The sequence below is a fragment of the Vollenhovia emeryi genome, unplaced genomic scaffold, assembly GCF_000949405.1.
Source record: "Vollenhovia emeryi isolate VEMERY1.0 unplaced genomic scaffold, V.emery_V1.0 DF939229.1, whole genome shotgun sequence".
Classification (NCBI taxonomy): Eukaryota; Metazoa; Arthropoda; class Insecta; order Hymenoptera; family Formicidae; genus Vollenhovia; species Vollenhovia emeryi.
This window is the reverse complement of record NW_011967137.1, coordinates 432446-450517: the sequence shown is the minus strand read 5'-3', so window position 1 is coordinate 450517 and position 18072 is coordinate 432446. Positions and strand designations below refer to the sequence as shown.

The following is an 18072-nucleotide window of genomic DNA, read 5'->3' as shown; positions in this document are numbered from 1 at the left end:
ACCAAACGGTCGCCAAAAATCGTCCTTTCATGGTAAATTTTAAGGGAAATTTCCATCTTCCGGATTTATTTCTATATTAATTGGCCCTTTTTATCTTACAATGTAAGCCTAAATTAATTTTCTTACCTTTCGCGTGTTCGCGATTAAACGAGGGAATTCCTACCCTGTTGTTCGTGTGCGTAGTTTTACTTTGTAAATTAATTTTCTTGTTTTTCGCGTGCCAGAGATTACAAACGGGGAGAATGCCCGCATTACTATGCGTGTCGTTTATGAAGTCTACCGTTAAGTATCTCTCCTTCGTTTCGTCTTGATAATTATCTTGTAAAATCCGCTGGCTTCTTTTATTTCGCGGCGCGGGGGCTAGAATTAATTTTCTTATTTTTCGCGTGTTTGTAATTAAATGGGGGAATCATTTATTACGCGTCCCGCGATAGATCGCCTCGCGTGCAATCTTGTATGTGTAATTATGCACATAAATTAAGATTCGACCGCGATGAGCGTAGCTCTGATGCATACGTGTACTGCGAATTGAAGGTATAACAAATACTGCGCTACTGCGAGGCGTTTTTTTTATGGCTATCGGTTACGGAACTTTCAGCATATTGAATAAAATAAATGTCCGCGTGAACTTGTCCTGACGATCGCGGAGCATTAATTATATATATATTTTTGTATTTAACGTTTCTAAATTTCCAAAAAAAGTTTTTCAACTTTTGTTAACAGATATGCCAATTAAAAATATTATTTAATGACCATGCAATTATTGAGTCTGTATTATTCGGTAATTAGGACACGATTCGTTTTTCAATTCGATAGTCGGCATTGTTTAATATTTCATTAAAATTATAATTGATATTTATTGATTATTGTATTTCCCATTATTTTTTATCAACCGCTGGTTTCGGCAGACAAAAGTTTGATAAACGTTAGTAATTACATTAATTGCGTGCTAAAAAATGTAAAACTGTGCTGTCTTCCTCAATCACTGGAGATATTTATTTTATCTTTCTTATCGAACTTATCAAAACAATCTGTCCATAATCGAACGCTTAATTGAAAGCTTAAAACAATTTATATCCATTATTATATATTTATTGCGAGTACACATAATTTTTGTATCGCGAAACGATTTCCACGACGTCCCACGTCGTTCCGCTTATTTCAATTATTTCGTTTCATCTTTCGTGATAAACGTACGAAACGCCGGGGTAACAATCCATCGGCGAGGAAGTCGGGGCCCCGTTGAAAAATCGTCATCGATGCCGTATGCATGAAACGTCGCGGCGCGAGAAATATCGCGCGCAGCGCGACTCGGAGTCGCTGTCTCCTCCGCGCGACGTGTCGCGAAATATGCGGGCATTAGAGGAGTCGGCGGGCGAGCGCGCGACGCCCTTTCCTTCCTCGTGTCCCTTAAGCCCGTTTCACGCGGCTCGTAAGAGCCGTCGCGCCGTCGGAGTTGCATCATTAATTCAAGGGGGGGCTTTATTCCGGCGAAAAAGCTCCCTGTCTCGCGGGAGCTTTGGACTCGCGTCGCCAAGTGGAGAAACGTTAATCGACGATCCGGCATTCGATTTGCGCTTAAAATTACGCGCGAGCTCGTTTGTCGATCGCTCCTTAGGAAGAGATCTGTTTCCATTTATATCATCGCGATTTTTCGAAAGAGAATTAGGGTAAGTGGTTAACATTTGCCACTTTTGTTTAAAAAAAAATGTGAAAACAGAATACAGGTAGAGGAAAGTCCTCTATCATGAGATAGGATTCTAATACGAGATAGCAGGTTTTCGACGTCCAAATTTACTCACAAATCTTTTTTCACGATCACACGATCTAACAATGAATTTTTCACTAAACAGATTTTACTCCAAGGAAAAGAAATTCATGGTGGAACCAACAGAGGACGCCTATTAATTTAGCAGAAACTCCGTTATCTCATATAGGGGATTTTCTCATAGGGGATCAACTTAAGTAATGTTTTAAATAGTGCTCTGCACTGAGAAAATTTTTCATCGGATAAACCAATGAAGTAGTGTTTCCGATGGTTAATTTTTCCGATTACATTTTCCGATTAAATTCTGAATACATCCGATGAAATGCAGTTACCGATGAAATTTGATTGAAAAAACCGATCGCTTTCTCATCGGACATACAATTTAATCGGATATATCCGTTCATTGTTATGTATCTGGATTATCCGATTGTATTTAATCGGGCATTTTTCTCAGTGTGGCGGCTGCTCCGGCCCCAATCCTTTTGGCGTTTCGTCGCGGATCCACGGCCGCGATTTATGAATCGCGCGAGCCTTTCCATTTCGGAGCGCGTCGCCGTGAAATCGGTCGCGCGAGTGAATTTGCGCCGCGCGGCATCGCTTTAATCCCGTCTTCTTAATTCGCGCTCACGCCACGTACAACACGGGCCACGTTAACGTAACATCCCCGTCGTAACGCCGCTCGTAATGCCGCGTAATTACGGCGCGCGGAACAGTAGTGCGCTCTCTCGCGGATCCGGCTCCTCCGTGATGTACCACTTCGTCCCTGCCATCTTGACGCAACCAGGTCGCCACTCCCTTTCCCGCTGCTCTATTTTTTTTCCACCCTCTTTAACCGGGCAGGACTGTAACTTCGGTGGAAAATTGCGCGCGGATGTTGCGCGCACGGTAAACACTCTTCTGCGTTTAATGCGATAGTTGAATAAGCACGAGAAACTTTTCAGTTTTACGCCCTTCAATATTTTACAAGATAGAAACTCGACGTCTCTTGCTATACGACGGGCAGGTTTAATCGCCGCGATTGAAATGTCCGTAAGTAAGGAAGTACACATTGACACGAGCTGTTAAAAGTGGAACGAGTTATTGAAAACGGGTAAGGGGGAGATAATTTTTATTGGATTCGATAATTAGTGAGTTTTAATAGATCTCCAGATGTTTGAGAAACAATGGTTATCGTACTCTTTTCAGTTTTTGGAAAACGATACCTCTCCGTCCGCGGAAATATTTTTATTTGTTTTTCTTCCCTCAAACGTTAAATTAGATTCCAGCGGAGCCTCCTCTCGCAGAACTTTTTTTTTGCGGAGAAATCAATGCGAGAACGAGTAAAAATATCGCGCTATTGACTATTTGGCGCGATACATCGTGCCGATCGTTCCAATTAACGCTCGACGTGGTCGCTTTTGGTCGCATGCAAAAATTTTGCTTTTACACGTATAATTACGTCGCTGTTTAAGGGCGCAGTTAAACAACCATTACTTCTGCGGCTCGTATTGATGTGAATAAACACTCAGTTCGCCCGTGATTTCCGCATTAAATGCAAAACGACATATAATAGCAGCAAAGCGGCGCGGAAAGCGAGAGAGACTGGTCAATGCAGCGTGCAGTGACTCGCGATAATCTCTTAAAGTAATGAATACATGCTTTTTCTTTTTTGTAAAAGTATTATACGCGATCTGTGTATTTTTTTCGTATGTGTGCAAGCGCACATAAAATATAAATATATAAATATTGTACAAAGGATATATGTAAAATTCAAGGTGGATCGCACGTATTTTTTACCGAATTTGCAAGCTAAACCGTATTTTACATTTAAAAGGTATCGATACATGTGGCACTATACCACTTTATTGTTATTCATCTGTTATATAAATCCTCAATGTTCCAGTAAGATATTTTATGATACCGTTAACATCATTTATTACATCGTGTTACGGCCATTTCTCCCGCGCGTCTCGCGCTTTTACGGTATCTCATTTAATAGATGAAACGTCCTTCCCTGAATTTCATTTGTGCTATAAGAAGATTTAACAAGAACGCGTCAGTCTCTCTCAAGATGTAGTTGTACTTTGCTCTAAATGCATCATGATCAAGTTGGTACGTGACTCTTTTGCTAACACGTCCCGTAAAGAGCTCGGCGCAAATTAAAGAATAAAAATATCCGCTAATAAGTTGCAGTGTAGGGGGAAAAAAATATAAAATGCATATATAAACGAGAACGCATGCGGAACACGCGGATGTTAACGTACACTTTATACATGTATCTATCGATCTACTTTAAACGAACATGCGATGCTTAAGACCGACGTATAATCAAACCGCTTCACGTGAAATATCACACGAAAAAAGGAGCGCGGTTTTTTTCCGCATCGGCTTGTAATTACGCAGCAGTATACACGTGCGACGGCGTTAGACCTCGCTGCCTTGACGCGGAACGCGGCCTCCGACTTTTTCACACGTTAGAATGGACGATTAGGAGCCCCCAGCTGTCGCCGCAACAGTTCATTCAATCAATATTTGCATGATCCACGTATGGCGAATATTTGAGCTGTACGAAGGGAGATCGTGCGAACGCCAGTACCTACTTTCGTAGCCCTTCAATTATTTTCATCTCTCTGAATTTTATTGGTTCGTCGCATCGAGAAATAATGAAGGGAGCTTGATTTATTCTTCAGCAAAGCCGAAAGACTTTTGTCGTCAGGAAAGTGAACGTTTAAGACGAAGAAGTTAATGTAAATAGCAATGGAAAATGTATTTTGTAGTTATTGTCGTTTTATTGAAAAAATATTTTTTTAAAATCCGCGTTGCTCGCGGGATGATCCGGTAATAGTCGCCAGAGCCATCGGCATAAGATCTCGACTTTTGACGAACATTTTTATTTTTCGAAATCTGCACGTCATCCAGAGTCCGTGTCTATACATATCGCGTTTCATACTCGTATTCCGCGCGGACAGCTCAATTCTCAGACGTAGCCGAAACGGCGAACGTATTTTTATGACGAGGCGGGACAAAAATGAAGTTTAGCATCAGGCAAACGTATTTATCACCGTGTGCGGAGCGCGCCGTGTCATCCGCTACTATATGACGGTTAGCTGCAATTAATTGTCTTGTGTTCCACGCGCGCGCGCGCGGGTACATTTCGCCGGAGCGTCTGTTTTCGAAAGCTTTTTTTTCGCACATACAAATTCACATCGGGCGAAATTCACTTTTTACGTGAAAGCGTTTCGCATCGCGCGCGTATGAATGCGCACTCGTAACGTTTTTCCCATTTTTTTTCCTCGGACAAACCGGGGTTCTGCGCCCCCTCCCCTTCGACTTTTCCGCGATCGCGCCCGTCACTATGGTGCAGTTACGCACGTCGTTTGCGGCAAAATATTTACGCTCTGAAGTGCGCTTTGTCCCGATTCCGAGCGCGAATGAAAGAGTAAAAAATGGGTCGGAAATATTATGGGGCGCATCGATTGCATTTTTATTGCGCGAGTGGCGTGCGTTCGGGAATAATGACGAGAAATTTTTCTCCACTTACGCTTCTGTATAATCGATAAGACGAGGCAGGTCGATGCCTCGCGTGAAAAGAATAAACAATTTTGCCTTCGACAAAAGCTACAACTAAAAGCAATCATTCTTCAGAAATATGAATGGAATTCCCATTTTCGTAGTTCGGATATAAACGAAGCGATCGAGTAGTATGTAAAAGATAAAATAACGTTCGTTGCGTTAGCTTCTGTTGCAAGTAGGTTTGCTCGCGGTATTTTTAAGCGGGGATACATAAAATTGTTTTATATTTATCGCCGTTTTCAATATAAATATGAAATGCTAAGGGACCAACAGTTAAATTGTTTGATTGGAATAGTACACTGAGAAAGAAAAAGTTGAATCAAGAAAATATTTTTTGATTCAATTATATGCTGCGGTCACGGGCTGTCAAACAAATATTTGTTAATTCACGTAAACGTTTGTTAATTAAAAACATATATATTTGAATAAATTATGTGCGTTTAATTGAAAAACATATATATTTGATTTAAAGAAACAGTGTCAACTAAACATATTTGGTATCAATAACTTTTTTCTCAGTGTAGAAATGTAATAAGTATAATCCGTTATGAGCGTATAGATTAATCGTGGAAAATTTAGATAGTCTTCTCGAAGAGTTTATTCATACGCGAGTTCTGATCCCGAACACAGAAACATAGTTTGGACATTTACGATGAAATGCTGTAAGAACCGAAATAATTCTAATAAGAATATTTTGAATAAAAAAAACAAAATCCAGTTTAAAAAATCGAAAATCTCGCTCGTTTCTTTTTTAAAAGCGTGCAAAATATAAACAAAATACACTCTACAATAATCCGAGGAAACGTTTCTCGAGGTAGGAAAAAAAGGATCATTGTATTATCTACAATAGTTTACAGTTTTTTAAATTTTCGCGCGGCGTGTATAAATTATACACCTATAACATAATTATATTTGCTGCGCTATATTTATCATATATTCCGCGCATAATGTAGAGTGAGATAGAAACACACTGTACGGGAATAAGTGTGAAAAATTGAGAGTAAAACGTTACGCAATTAATATAACACGTGCTCCACAATTCGTTGGACGTGAGCTTAATTGCGATCCTCATTAAATCTTTTTAAATGCGCCGCGGGACCTTTTTTTTGCATTTCGCTTATCCCGCAGGCGTCATCGGTGATTCTGTCGGCGACGCGGGCAGACGGGCATGCACGGCACATATGGCAAGATTCCTCTCTGAAAGGGACGCGCGGCATGTACGCGCTCACGCACGTGCGTCGCGACGTATCGGGGTTATGTACAACATCGCACTTGCTATTCGCATCGCGGTTTCAGTCTCTGTGGCTTTTATCCCATACGGGCTGCGTACGTGCGGCATTACGATCCTTCTCGCTTCGAAAGGGGGTTACTGTGGCGCGGGGAGGGAGGGGAGGGAGCGAGAAGTCAAAGGGAAGCGAGAATTGTGTTACTCCTCTTTACTCTTCGACGTTGTCGCTCGCCCGAAGAAATCTTGTCCGTGACGGTGTTTCCTTTTTTTTTGTTTTACGAGCGACTTGAGAATTCACCGGCAGCACCGGGGAGATTACGAACGCTTAATTGCTAGGAAACGCCAAGATTCTCCGACATTGTCGTATCTCGCGACTTCCTGGTTGCGAGCGAACGCGCTTCTTTTAACTCTTCCCACTCGGCGAGCAATTGTTACAGTCCGGCTATTAAATCCGACTTTACCGGGCTGGAGAGTACCTTTAAATATTAAAGACCTGGGTGACTTTTACAGATTTTTTCGGGAGCTTTCAATTATTTCTTTTTTTACACGTGATATCATCAGAGGAGGGTAACGAGATAGGCTCCGAATGTGAAATAGCAGGTTTTCAACCCTCCAAGTTCAATCGCGAGTCTACCTTTCCACGACGATCTAGCGATAAATTTTCCACTAAACAGATTTCGCTGCAAGGGCAACAGATTCGCGATGAGACCAACGTATGTGACGCCTATTAATCAAGCCGTAACCCTACTGTACTCGTATCAGGCCATCTCATAATAGGAGACTCTCCTCTATACTTTGCACGCGATATTACCTCGCCCAGACCCGCGTTTACATATTTCTATGGAAATCTACTTGCGCGTTATATAATATCGCATGTTTTTATCTTATTCTATGTATTAACAATATCTCAGTAATTTACACAATCGCTTAAGGTTTACGCTACGCGTAGCGTGAATAATTTCGCTTGTTGCGAAATACACTGTGCGCGTAGTATCGTGCTACACCGTGATGTGCAATCTCTTTCATTTCCGGTACGATAAATTTCCGCGGACACCGAGATTTTCCCGGTTGAAACAAATCGCTCCTTACAATGCCGTATTAATTTTTGTTATTGCAGCGTACGCGCCCGCGAGCACGCTCGTGGCTCCGTTCATCCGTCCCGGTTGCCGGTGTTAAATATTCTCTCGCAACTTGTTAACACGGCGTACACGCGAAATGGGGCGATATCGCGAGAGATGCGTTAACAGCCGGGGCGATCCCGCTCGCATTCGGGCAAGAATCGCGCGCGCGCGCGCGCGCGTCGGTCTCGCCGGACCATATTTCCTCGGCAAACGCGGCTTCCTCGCCGCGAAACGCTTTGTTACTGACCTGTATTCACCCCCGGGATTTAACTTGTGCGGACATTAACACGGGAGCGAGCGAGCCGAAGTTTCGTCCGGATGAGTTTATATTCTTCGCCAGTGGCGGCCGAAGTGCGCGAAGCCCCTTAATTGCGGACGGTGGTGTCGCGCAGGTGGTTTTGTTGCGATTTAAATAGCGCACGAGACCGAAAACCATAGACATAGTAAATATATACTGAGCGTTCCATTGAATAAGCTGAAGCTTGTGAAGAGAGAGGGATAGAAGACACAGAGAAGATTTAAGACGACTTTCTTTCTCTGTCTTACATCATTGTAAAAGAAAAGAATCGTGCCTGCGCAGTACTACACAGGCGTGATTCTCCCTCGTCACGATGATGAGACAGAGAAAGAAAGTCTTCTTAAATCTTCTCTGTCTCTCTCTCTCTCTCTCTTCACAAGCTTCAGCTTATTCAATGGGACGCTCAGTCTAATATACTATGTCCATACCGAAAATGCTCGAGCGCGTTCCGCGGCCGCGATCGCGAATCGCGTTCGGCTCGACCGGCATTCTTTTGTATCTAATACGTACACAGAAAAAAGGATTTCTCTGGATTTAATAAATTGTGTTGTATCCAAACAAATTTGATATTTGGAATGGTCCGAACAAATCATTTGTTTGAATTTGAAATAATATATATCTTTGTCTGAAATAAAATATTGGTTTGAAACAAAAGGTATATTCTCTGAGATCTAAACGATATTATCGTGTCATTCAAACAACATTATCGTTTGATTGAAAATATGTGAAAAAAATGTACATGCATACATCTTTTTCCTCTCTACATTACAATTTTCCCTTCGTTAGGAGAAGATAAACACTGAATTAGTATACTATGTTCAGCTATAAAGAATAGATCATTAGGTGATTAGACTGCGTCTGCTTATGCGGTTGCTTATATAATACATATGGCCCCCGTGATTTTACTTACGAATTCGGCGGCCATCTAGTGGCAGCACCGAACTTTATAGACGCCTGGCCGAATAATATAATTAGTTAATTGAAAGATGTTACTTCAAATAGTGTCTTTTCCATCAAATAATAGGGATTGTTTGAATAAAAGATCAAAATTTTTATTCAAACAAATAATGTTTCGTACAAGCATATGTTGTTTCAATGAAACAAATTTTAATCAAATAAATAGTAATACTAAATCCAAAGAAGTCTTTTTCTCTGTGGGGGCGTGCTCGGCATATCTCACCCGCGGTCGCGGAGTTTTTCGTTCAATTAACGGCGGGCATTTATTGAATGCTCGAACGGGTTATCGTCCCTTTTAACTGCCGAACTGAGGAACTGGATTTAAGTTTAGTCCGAGATTTGTTAAAATTAACAACCGAACTTACGAAACAGTTAGCAGCTTAAGAATCCGAGAGATAAGCCGGCGAGAGTTTTTAATTAATTATCCGCGCAGTTTCAATAATCGATTGCATGTACCGAGGATTTTTTTTCCCTCCTTTAAGGTCGAAGTTTCGCTTCCTCGCCTTCGTTTTCCAACTAATAAGTGACTCGGTGCAATTGTAGAAACTCTTTCTAGCACTTGTGTCAATATGGCGTTTTATTCGATTTCTATGTAGAGTTTATGTATACAACTTACATATGTAGATAAGAACACACGTGCGCGATTCGACGGCTTCTCTGCACTGTTAGAAGTAGATCTATCACACATGTGTGAATATTAACACGTCACACACTTGAAATGTGTGAATATTAATGCGTCACACATATTTAATGCATAATTTTCCAAACGTCATGCATTATCCTCTTAATATGCGCGTGTGAAATGCATTAGAGAATGTGTGGAAATCACACACTTCAATGTGTGGATTTCATCAAACATCTAATAATGTTTGAAATAGTCAAACATCGTAATATTCACACATGTGTAATATTTCTATACGTTTGAATATAATACACTTTGGGAAAATTCACACACTGAGTATAGTAACGCACTTACTAGTCACACACTGATCAGTTACATACTGCAACTACTCCAGACAACATCGTGCGAAATCAGTGCTCGTTGTGGATATCCTACCGTGTGTTATTCCATCCGTTTTGTGCTTCGGACGATCGTGAATAAAGTGCCTTCAAGTCTAGACTGTGTCCTATTGCTAACATCTCGGAAACCTCGTTCTTCCTCTTTATTTCTGATTCATGCTCTTTCCGCTAACCTCCCGTTTCCCTAACCTAATCTAACCTAATCTATGTGTATAATAGTAAAACACTTGGATTTGCAATGTAGTGCAATCTTTTTTACACATTTATTGACACCTTGAAAATTACACACCTAAATAAGTTATACACCTCCATTTGTGTGAAAAGTCACACACGCCAATAAAATGAAATATCCATTCGTGCATGAAAAAGTCACACACTTACAGACGTCTTGAAACGGCGGACGCACATCACATGCGATAAAGTGTGTGATATTCACACACTGCTTCTCACAGTGTGAAGCAGTGTGTTTCATGCTAGGCTAAAAATGGTATGTGAAGTCTTGACGTCATCCAAGTTGGTCGCGTACTCGTTCAAATATCACGTGCGCCGGCCAGACACGGTCGTTTTTAAATAGACACGGAGCCCGTCCTGCGAGCGAAATCTTGAAATTCGGCTCGGCGAAATTCACGAAAGTTCGTCTGAGTCCGTTTTGTCGGGGCGTAGGAGAGCGAAGCACGTAAAGATGATACACGGCGAACGACACGAATAGCAAGTCGGCGTGTTATGTTGTTATGTAAACTTCATGAAATATTCCGACTGAAAGTATCAATTTCCCGAACCTCCGTGCGCGCACGTATGTTACATTTTTTTTCTTTCATGTCTTCCAAACCGCGAAATTTCTCACGTGTTATTCAAATTTCGTCAAAGTTGAGATAGCCTCTTTACAGACGCGCACTTTGTGCATTTCGTTCCTCATTTTTTTTCCCCTTTTCCCGATAACAAAACTTTCGATCGAACATATTAAATTGAAACGGTTTTACTCGTTGTTTATCCAGAGCCAACGGCAGATGATGCGTCTATTTGACGTGTGTTCATTTCGATATTTCACAAATCAAAATGCGCCACGTTTCCGCGACGAGTTATTACATTGACGCGCGCAATAACAATATTTTCACCTCGGTGCTGCTCCGGGCGGGTATTCGTCGGGTGAGCGCGCGTGTTGCCTAAATATGTCATACATTAAATACAACTAGGTCGCAATCTCTCCAGAATTCCCGATGAAATGCTTAGACTTAGCGTACGATTACATTTGTCGTACGACAAATTTTTCAAGCGTGTTAATCAGCTGCTGACAGAATATTTCTGGATACTCATAAATTTTACTATCTCGCAGCCTAATCGCAGCATAATTACTAATAAAATGTATGGTAAAATTTAAAAAAAATCATATTAAGGAACAGATCAGTGGATTAAATTCGCAGGATACGGAACTTTTCGATTCCTCGTATTTTGACTTACTAAATTACTCTTTAATCTTTATTCTGCTTTTGGCTTGACCTTTGCCTCGACTCGGTCAGTTACGATCCGGTGAAGATGTAAGATCGAAGCTAAGTTACTTGTCTTTGTATCTAATTAAAAACTCACCGTTAATTTTATGGAGAAGTTATACTTGGACCGTATTCACGTTTACCAACGTGACATAGGAGGACACTTGCTTGAAACGTACGTTTTTAACTGGACTACATCTTTTCGACCAAAGGCTTCGTTCTTGCATCACAAGTAACCCTATTTCTTGGTCTTCACGCGCATTAATTAACTGTTTCCATTATTTTAAATTATTATTTATGATATATTTTTTTAGTTAATTTGAATACGTTGATGGACACTAAGTATAGTCGAAACGTTCGTTCGTTAACTTCTAAATTTTCAACTCGGTCCTTTTAAGATATAAATCAATCACATTGTAAGCGCTTTTTAGGACCTGGCAGAGATGGACGTGGCCATTGACAGCAATGATTCCACCTAAGGGGAAAAAACCTGTGTTTGTCCGTTTGCAACGGTACGCAGGACAGGATGGAATAAATACGGTATACGGATTCACATGATAATTCAAGTGGCCACGTCCATCTGTGCCTGGTCCTAAAAGGCGCTTACAATGTAATTGATTTATAATAGCTTGGTTTTAATTTATCATTTTAAGTATAACGATTTTGTTTCTATTTAATTTTTGTATATTGCGGAATTTGTGCAATGTTTCTTTAGTCGTCCGTTTGAATTTATAATAACTATTATTGTTAACCTTTTAGTAGCTCGTTTTATTATTAGTCTGTTTCCTTTAAGACTAAAAATATTCCCATAAAATGTTTCGAAGTGTCGCGTTGTCCCACGATTACACGATTTTCAGGATGAATTTTGAAAGGAAATTCTCTCCTTGTGTCCGTATAATGCCCGTTTCTGCCAATGCAGTTTAACTGTAATCTCGGTTTCAATTACTTGTTATCCTTATCTAATTTTCAACACTAGAAAAAGATATAAAGTAAGTTGAACCGGGGTCAAAGTTAATCTGCATTGGTAGAAACGGGTATCGGTCTATGATGAAATGCTCTCTAATTCGGTGCCCGATTCACGTCGGCGTTACGTGCAACGCTACATTCGCCGGTGCCAATAGCACTTCGTTTGTTATCAAAGTAAGATGTCCGACGTGCCGTGACCTGCGTCAAAGGATCGTCGTCTCGTTTTACGTTCGGGCTTTAATGAGTTCGGGTGAACGGCACCGGGTATAAACGCGAACGCTCGTGCCATTCGTGCTCGCTCGCTGTATTACTCACTTCGGAGCCACCGAGGACAGTCGGCGAACGATAAGATGGCACAAGACGCGATAATGCGACGCTATTTGTCAAGGCGTTTCGCTATTCCGCGCGCGGTTGCAGAATTACCCTGTACAAGCGGAGAACTGATCTTCTGGGAGATGTTTCCATAAGGAAACTAATTTGGTTGATGCTCCACTTTAGAACGCGCCGTATTCGGCCGCGAGAGTTCGCTTTTTTTTCTTCTGCATCGCCCGCTTTTTCGGCGGTCCACGCGGCGTCCGTCGTTTTCGCGAACTTGCACAAATTTAAAACCATTCGGAGCTTTTATTTAATTCGCGGATTCTGCGGAGCATGGCTGCTGGATTAATCCTTGCCGGGTGCGCGTGATGCTGCGTTACGAGCGCACGAACAAGCACGAAGCATCGTAATTGTTCTTTTTCTGACAAACGAGAATCTGATATTACGATTGTGCTCGCTTGTAAATAAATGCGTACATAATATATGACGCGTGTGAAATTAAATCAACAATTGCGATTAAGTAATTGCGCATGTGCATTTGTGCATGTGCATCTGCGCGCGCATTCCGATGCTGTAAATACGCTTCTCGCGTAAAAATTGTAACGAAAGCTTCGCCGTAAATTATAAATCGCGTCTACATTGTAGCCGCAATTAATATTTATTTATTCTTTCTTACCTGCCAAATCTTAGCCCGGGGCTGCACTGAGTATCTATCCATCCACAATAGGATTTTTCCTCCGCGTTCCACCGCGCTTTCCTAATTAGGTGAATTCTCTACTTCCGAACTTTCGGAGGCATCTTTTATTTCTTTAATTACGACGCGAATAAATCGTATCCGTCAGCTATTTTAGTCTATTTCCTGAATCATTACGGACGGTAACGGTTTCGTGAGAGGGCCCGATTAACTTCAAACTCATGTTCGGCCTTTCGCTCGTTTCGCCGTAACTATCGACAGCGCCGTGGAAACAGACTTCTCCTTTTGCCTTACTACTAGTCCAGCAGTTACTTGCCGAACTTCAGCAGCGACTATATAGATACGTATAGTCGATCGTATGGTTCACAATCGAAATTTGATCATCGGAGCTTTCGCCACGCGCCCGCCAGCAAGTTCGACTCTAATTCCCTTCCTTATTCTTGCCGAATTCAATTCAGTCGCGTAACGGCCAATTTTGCCGTCACGAGTTGGAAATCATTTTTAGATTTAGACCGAAATACCTGCAGCTCGTGTCGCGCGCTTTTGTTACCTTCGCAAATTTCTTTCCCTAAGAAAAAAAAACCGCTCCTCTGCGCATCGCAACGTCTCTCGGTCCAGATGAGTTAACTACAATAAAATAGATATCGGACGATTATTAATTACCCGCGAATAGAGAAAATGGACGCTGGAATCTGTCATTGTAATGCCATCCATTAAGCGGTTAACCGAGGATTACTGCGAATGCGCTTATGCAAGTTCAGTTGTATTTGTCACGACGGCCGCACCAACATCATCATAATCATCCCATCGCGCCGATGCGTTTTGTTGCGATATAATCGTTTATTTGCGCGTCGCGCTAAATGGGTAAGTGTGTCGAACCGGTATTACGCAGTCGGTTATTTGCAAAACAATTGCATCACCGTACGTCACCGTTTCGCAAACAAAAGGATTCGGTTATTAAATAATACGTGCCATGCGCTCTCAGTTTCGTCCCCTCTCTCTCTCTCTCTCTCTCTCTCTCTGCATGTATCCCTTTTTCCCTCATCCGAGAAACGAGGAATAGAGAGGACGAGACGGAGGGACGAGGGCGCGAGGCGCAGAAGAGGAAGGAAGTTTGCAAACACTCGCGCGCGCGCACACCCATGGCGAAACATTGTAATGCAAATCCGCGACGCGCACGTCAAGAAGCAGGAAAAACGAACTCCCCCCTCGGTGACAATTAATATCACAACGCTCGCGCCCGCAAGAATTCCCACCGCGTCCTTCCGACTCCGCGCGCGTGACACGAATGCACGCTGAACGCTATAACCTGCGGTTTTCCTCGTCTTTGTGTTGCAGGGTAAGACCAGCCCGCCCGGACCGACGTCTCGACGCCGCCGCCGCCGCAGCCGCCGCCGACGACGACGACGAGCGAAACTCGCGGCGCAGTGCCGTCTCGTTTTCGCTGCGACACGACTTCATCCGTCAGCGACGTGTCCGCTTCGCTCCCGACCGCGTTTTCTCGAGGGGAGCGCGGCGCGAGAATCCACCGTGAGAGCCGCGAGTTCCGTCGAGCGTCGACACGCGCCAAGAGTCGCCCGCGATTCCGCTCGATCGTGGGATATAACGCGAGAATTGGTCGTGCGTAACGCGTGTACGTGCTGCCCGAGGCGCGTTGATCGCGACGTCGCGCGCGCCCTTCAGTGCCGGAAACACCGTCCGGGATAATCGTGGGACTCGTCGTCGTCATTCGCCGTCGACGACATGATCTTCAGAGTGACGTTGTTGGTTGTGTGCACGCTGCTGGCCGCTGCGAGATCCGAGCCAAGACCGCGGCCGCGTCCAGTGCCGATCTACTCGAATCAGTTCGCCGTTTACGTGCCCAGCGGAGCGGTGACCGCCGACGAGATCGCCCAGGAGCACGGATTCGACAATCATGGACAGGTAAGTCCGCCGAGTCTCTCTTGCTTTAAACAATTTTTCCATCGACGTTGCGAACGGAATGCGCTAACACGTGATGAAATAGTTGAAACGTAAGTTTAGTGATATCTTTGTGAAATTTTCACAAGTAGAAACACACGGAATATGCGGAGCAAAAACGCGAGCCACCGGGATTTATGTAATTTTCTCCATTTCCTTGATTTTATATTCCTTTTTAAACAAATTTAAAATGCGCGAGGGTTCACAAAATTTTGTCGGCGAGAGCATAATTTTTACTTGCTAAATATTCTCAAGTTTTTCACATCGTGAGATTAAAAGAAAAAATTGCAGGGGGATTACTGTCGAATTAAATTACAGAAATTCCTTGGAGCGATGTTCTCGCGCGCGGTTCTGAATTTCTCGAGTATCCCCTTGCACTTTGCAAGATTACCGTGAGACCAGTTAGCTTTTGACAAGGCGCATTCGCCGTTCTCCACGTCGAATCACGTATTGACGTTTATCCGTCCCGGCGTCGACGATGAGATTAGATGCTCCGTTACGGGCGACGCCGCGTGGTCGTGCGACGAGATCATAGACGAGGAAAGGGCGTCGATCATGTCGAGCGGCTTGGGGGAAAGAGGCAGGCAGGGAACTCAATCTAACGAGACAGATTGGATGGTGGCACTGCCGGAGGGCCCTCCAACGTTATTGTTTGTATCAGAAATGGCTGTTTGACGTAGGGTGTTCTTCGCGGTTTAGAGCGATAATAATGCGCGAGCAAATAAGAGTTGTGAATTAAGATTAATTCGCGAGACCGGTGCGCGCTAAGATCTATTTTAATTCGCAAGCCGGAATATTTTGCCTACAGATATTATACCACAATATTATACATCGTCGTGTCACTTATTACGCTAAAGCAGATTAATGCAAATTAATCAATTAAGATAAATCATTCCTGCATAGAATTTTCATTAGTCTTCTATAAATGAGAATTAAAATTAACGATGTGAAGTATATTATAGTATCGCGAACATTTCACTGACAAACCTCGGAGTTTTTTTTTCTCCGCGGTTTCAAATCTCGATTTTTATTTCAAACAAACTTGAAAAAATCGTTAGGGAGTTAAAAGTGATTGGGGACGAAGATAGATTAGTGGTAAACACGTAAAATATTCGTAGGTTCGATCTTTCGCCGCAGAAAAGTCGGGTTTAAATTGGTCTGCGTATGCGGCTGAAACTGTGATCGAAGTTCGAAAACACCTTGCGCAGTGTACAATGCAACTGCCTTGCGTGTCGACGGCATCGCGTTGATCGGTGCTTAACGAGTGCGACTCCGATTACTTGGGAGTAACAGACGGCGAAAGAGTGATCGGTAACGCGTTTCGCTCCAGTCTCGTTTCGCGCAAGTATGCGCGCCGTTGTCTACGGATGCGGGAAGTATGGCCGGTTCACCGCTGATAAGGCGGTTGATAAATACCGTACCGTGTATCCCGAAGTCGTGCATCGCTCGCGGTCAGGCAACGGCGAACGTGACAGAAACATCGCACGCTAAATAGTCGTTCGTATACCTTGATCGCACGCCAAGTACTCGTTCATATTGCGAGGCATATTGCTGCAAATATGGACCCACTGACCGATATATACAAAGGGTTCCGAGATTCGCGCGTAGTAAAACTCATTCAGTAATCCGCACTCCATTCTTTTTCCTCGCACAAAGCTTCGCCTTCGTTCATAATGTCGTAGTATCCCGGTAGTTGAAATCCCTGGAGGAAATCGTGACATTAACGAGGAACTGAAATCAAGGTTTTGTTATTTTTAACAGCGCGTAGAATTGTCACTTTTACATTTTTATTAAAAGGAAAACTCGTCCCTCCTTAGCTCGAGTAGAAATCTTATTACGTCACAGACGAATTTCATCTCTAGGTAGAGTCACCTTCCATCTTCTATCAAATCGCACGGATTGCTTTTCATCCGACTCACACTTGGGTTATGTAACATTTAAAATGTAGAAACGCCTTCGTGATATACAGCTTCGAAATATCATGCAAACCGTACGTAAACCGTAGTAGAAACTGTGCATAAACTCAGCATGATATATAAAATATTTCCTACCCATATGCTGACCGCACAGGTTCTCTCGTCAAGACCAGATCTCTGTCAAGGTTCTCAGCATTTGAGCGATTTGCATTTACAGCGTGTAAAACACCGGTTACGACATTAATTTGTCGCGGTAACACAATTGCGTAACTACTCGAGTTGAAAGTGATGCAATGGAAAAAGTAATTTTAGTGGCAAACATATAAATTACGTATAATTACGAAATATATTCGGAACGATACTAAAATTTTAATAGAGCGCAGAAATTGTCATCAGTTATATTTGAGAAAATATATTTTAGAAAATAATTTTATTATATCGAGTACATAACGTACAACAACTTCGTGCGATGTCAATTAGTTTCGCTGAGAACCAGTTTGTGCGCTGTTTTGAAAATAGCTATCCCAATACTCTTATTCTTTTAATACTTTTGCCATCAGTCGCAAGGAAAAATGGCGAAAATTCGTAATCACCGTTTAGTCGCGAGTAGAGACCCTGTAATCAGAGACTGGCCATAAGAGTTCGTCAAATTCCCGCGAGTGAGAGAGAAACATCTCACTTTTCTACGATCGTAGAATCGTTGTGTGTTTCTCACTCGCGGGAATTTGACGAACTCTTATGGCCAGTCTCTGATTACAGGGTCTCTAGTCGCGAAAATACGGAAGAGTTTC

At 42.6% G+C, this 18072-nt stretch overlaps 1 protein-coding gene across 3 annotated transcripts in view; it reads left to right on the top strand.

Moving 5' to 3' along the window:
- Positions 1-15137: 15137 nt before the first annotated feature.
- Positions 15138-18072, top strand: part of LOC105560464 (furin-like protease 2) — a 343623-nt gene continuing 340688 nt past the window's right edge. For all 3 annotated transcript variants that reach the window (XM_012009611.1, XM_012009610.1, XM_012009609.1), the window contains exon 1: positions 15138-15329. In XM_012009611.1, the coding sequence (XP_011865001.1) occupies positions 15150-15329 (180 nt within the window). In that variant the 5' untranslated portion in view covers positions 15138-15149. The remainder of the gene's footprint in view (positions 15330-18072) is intronic.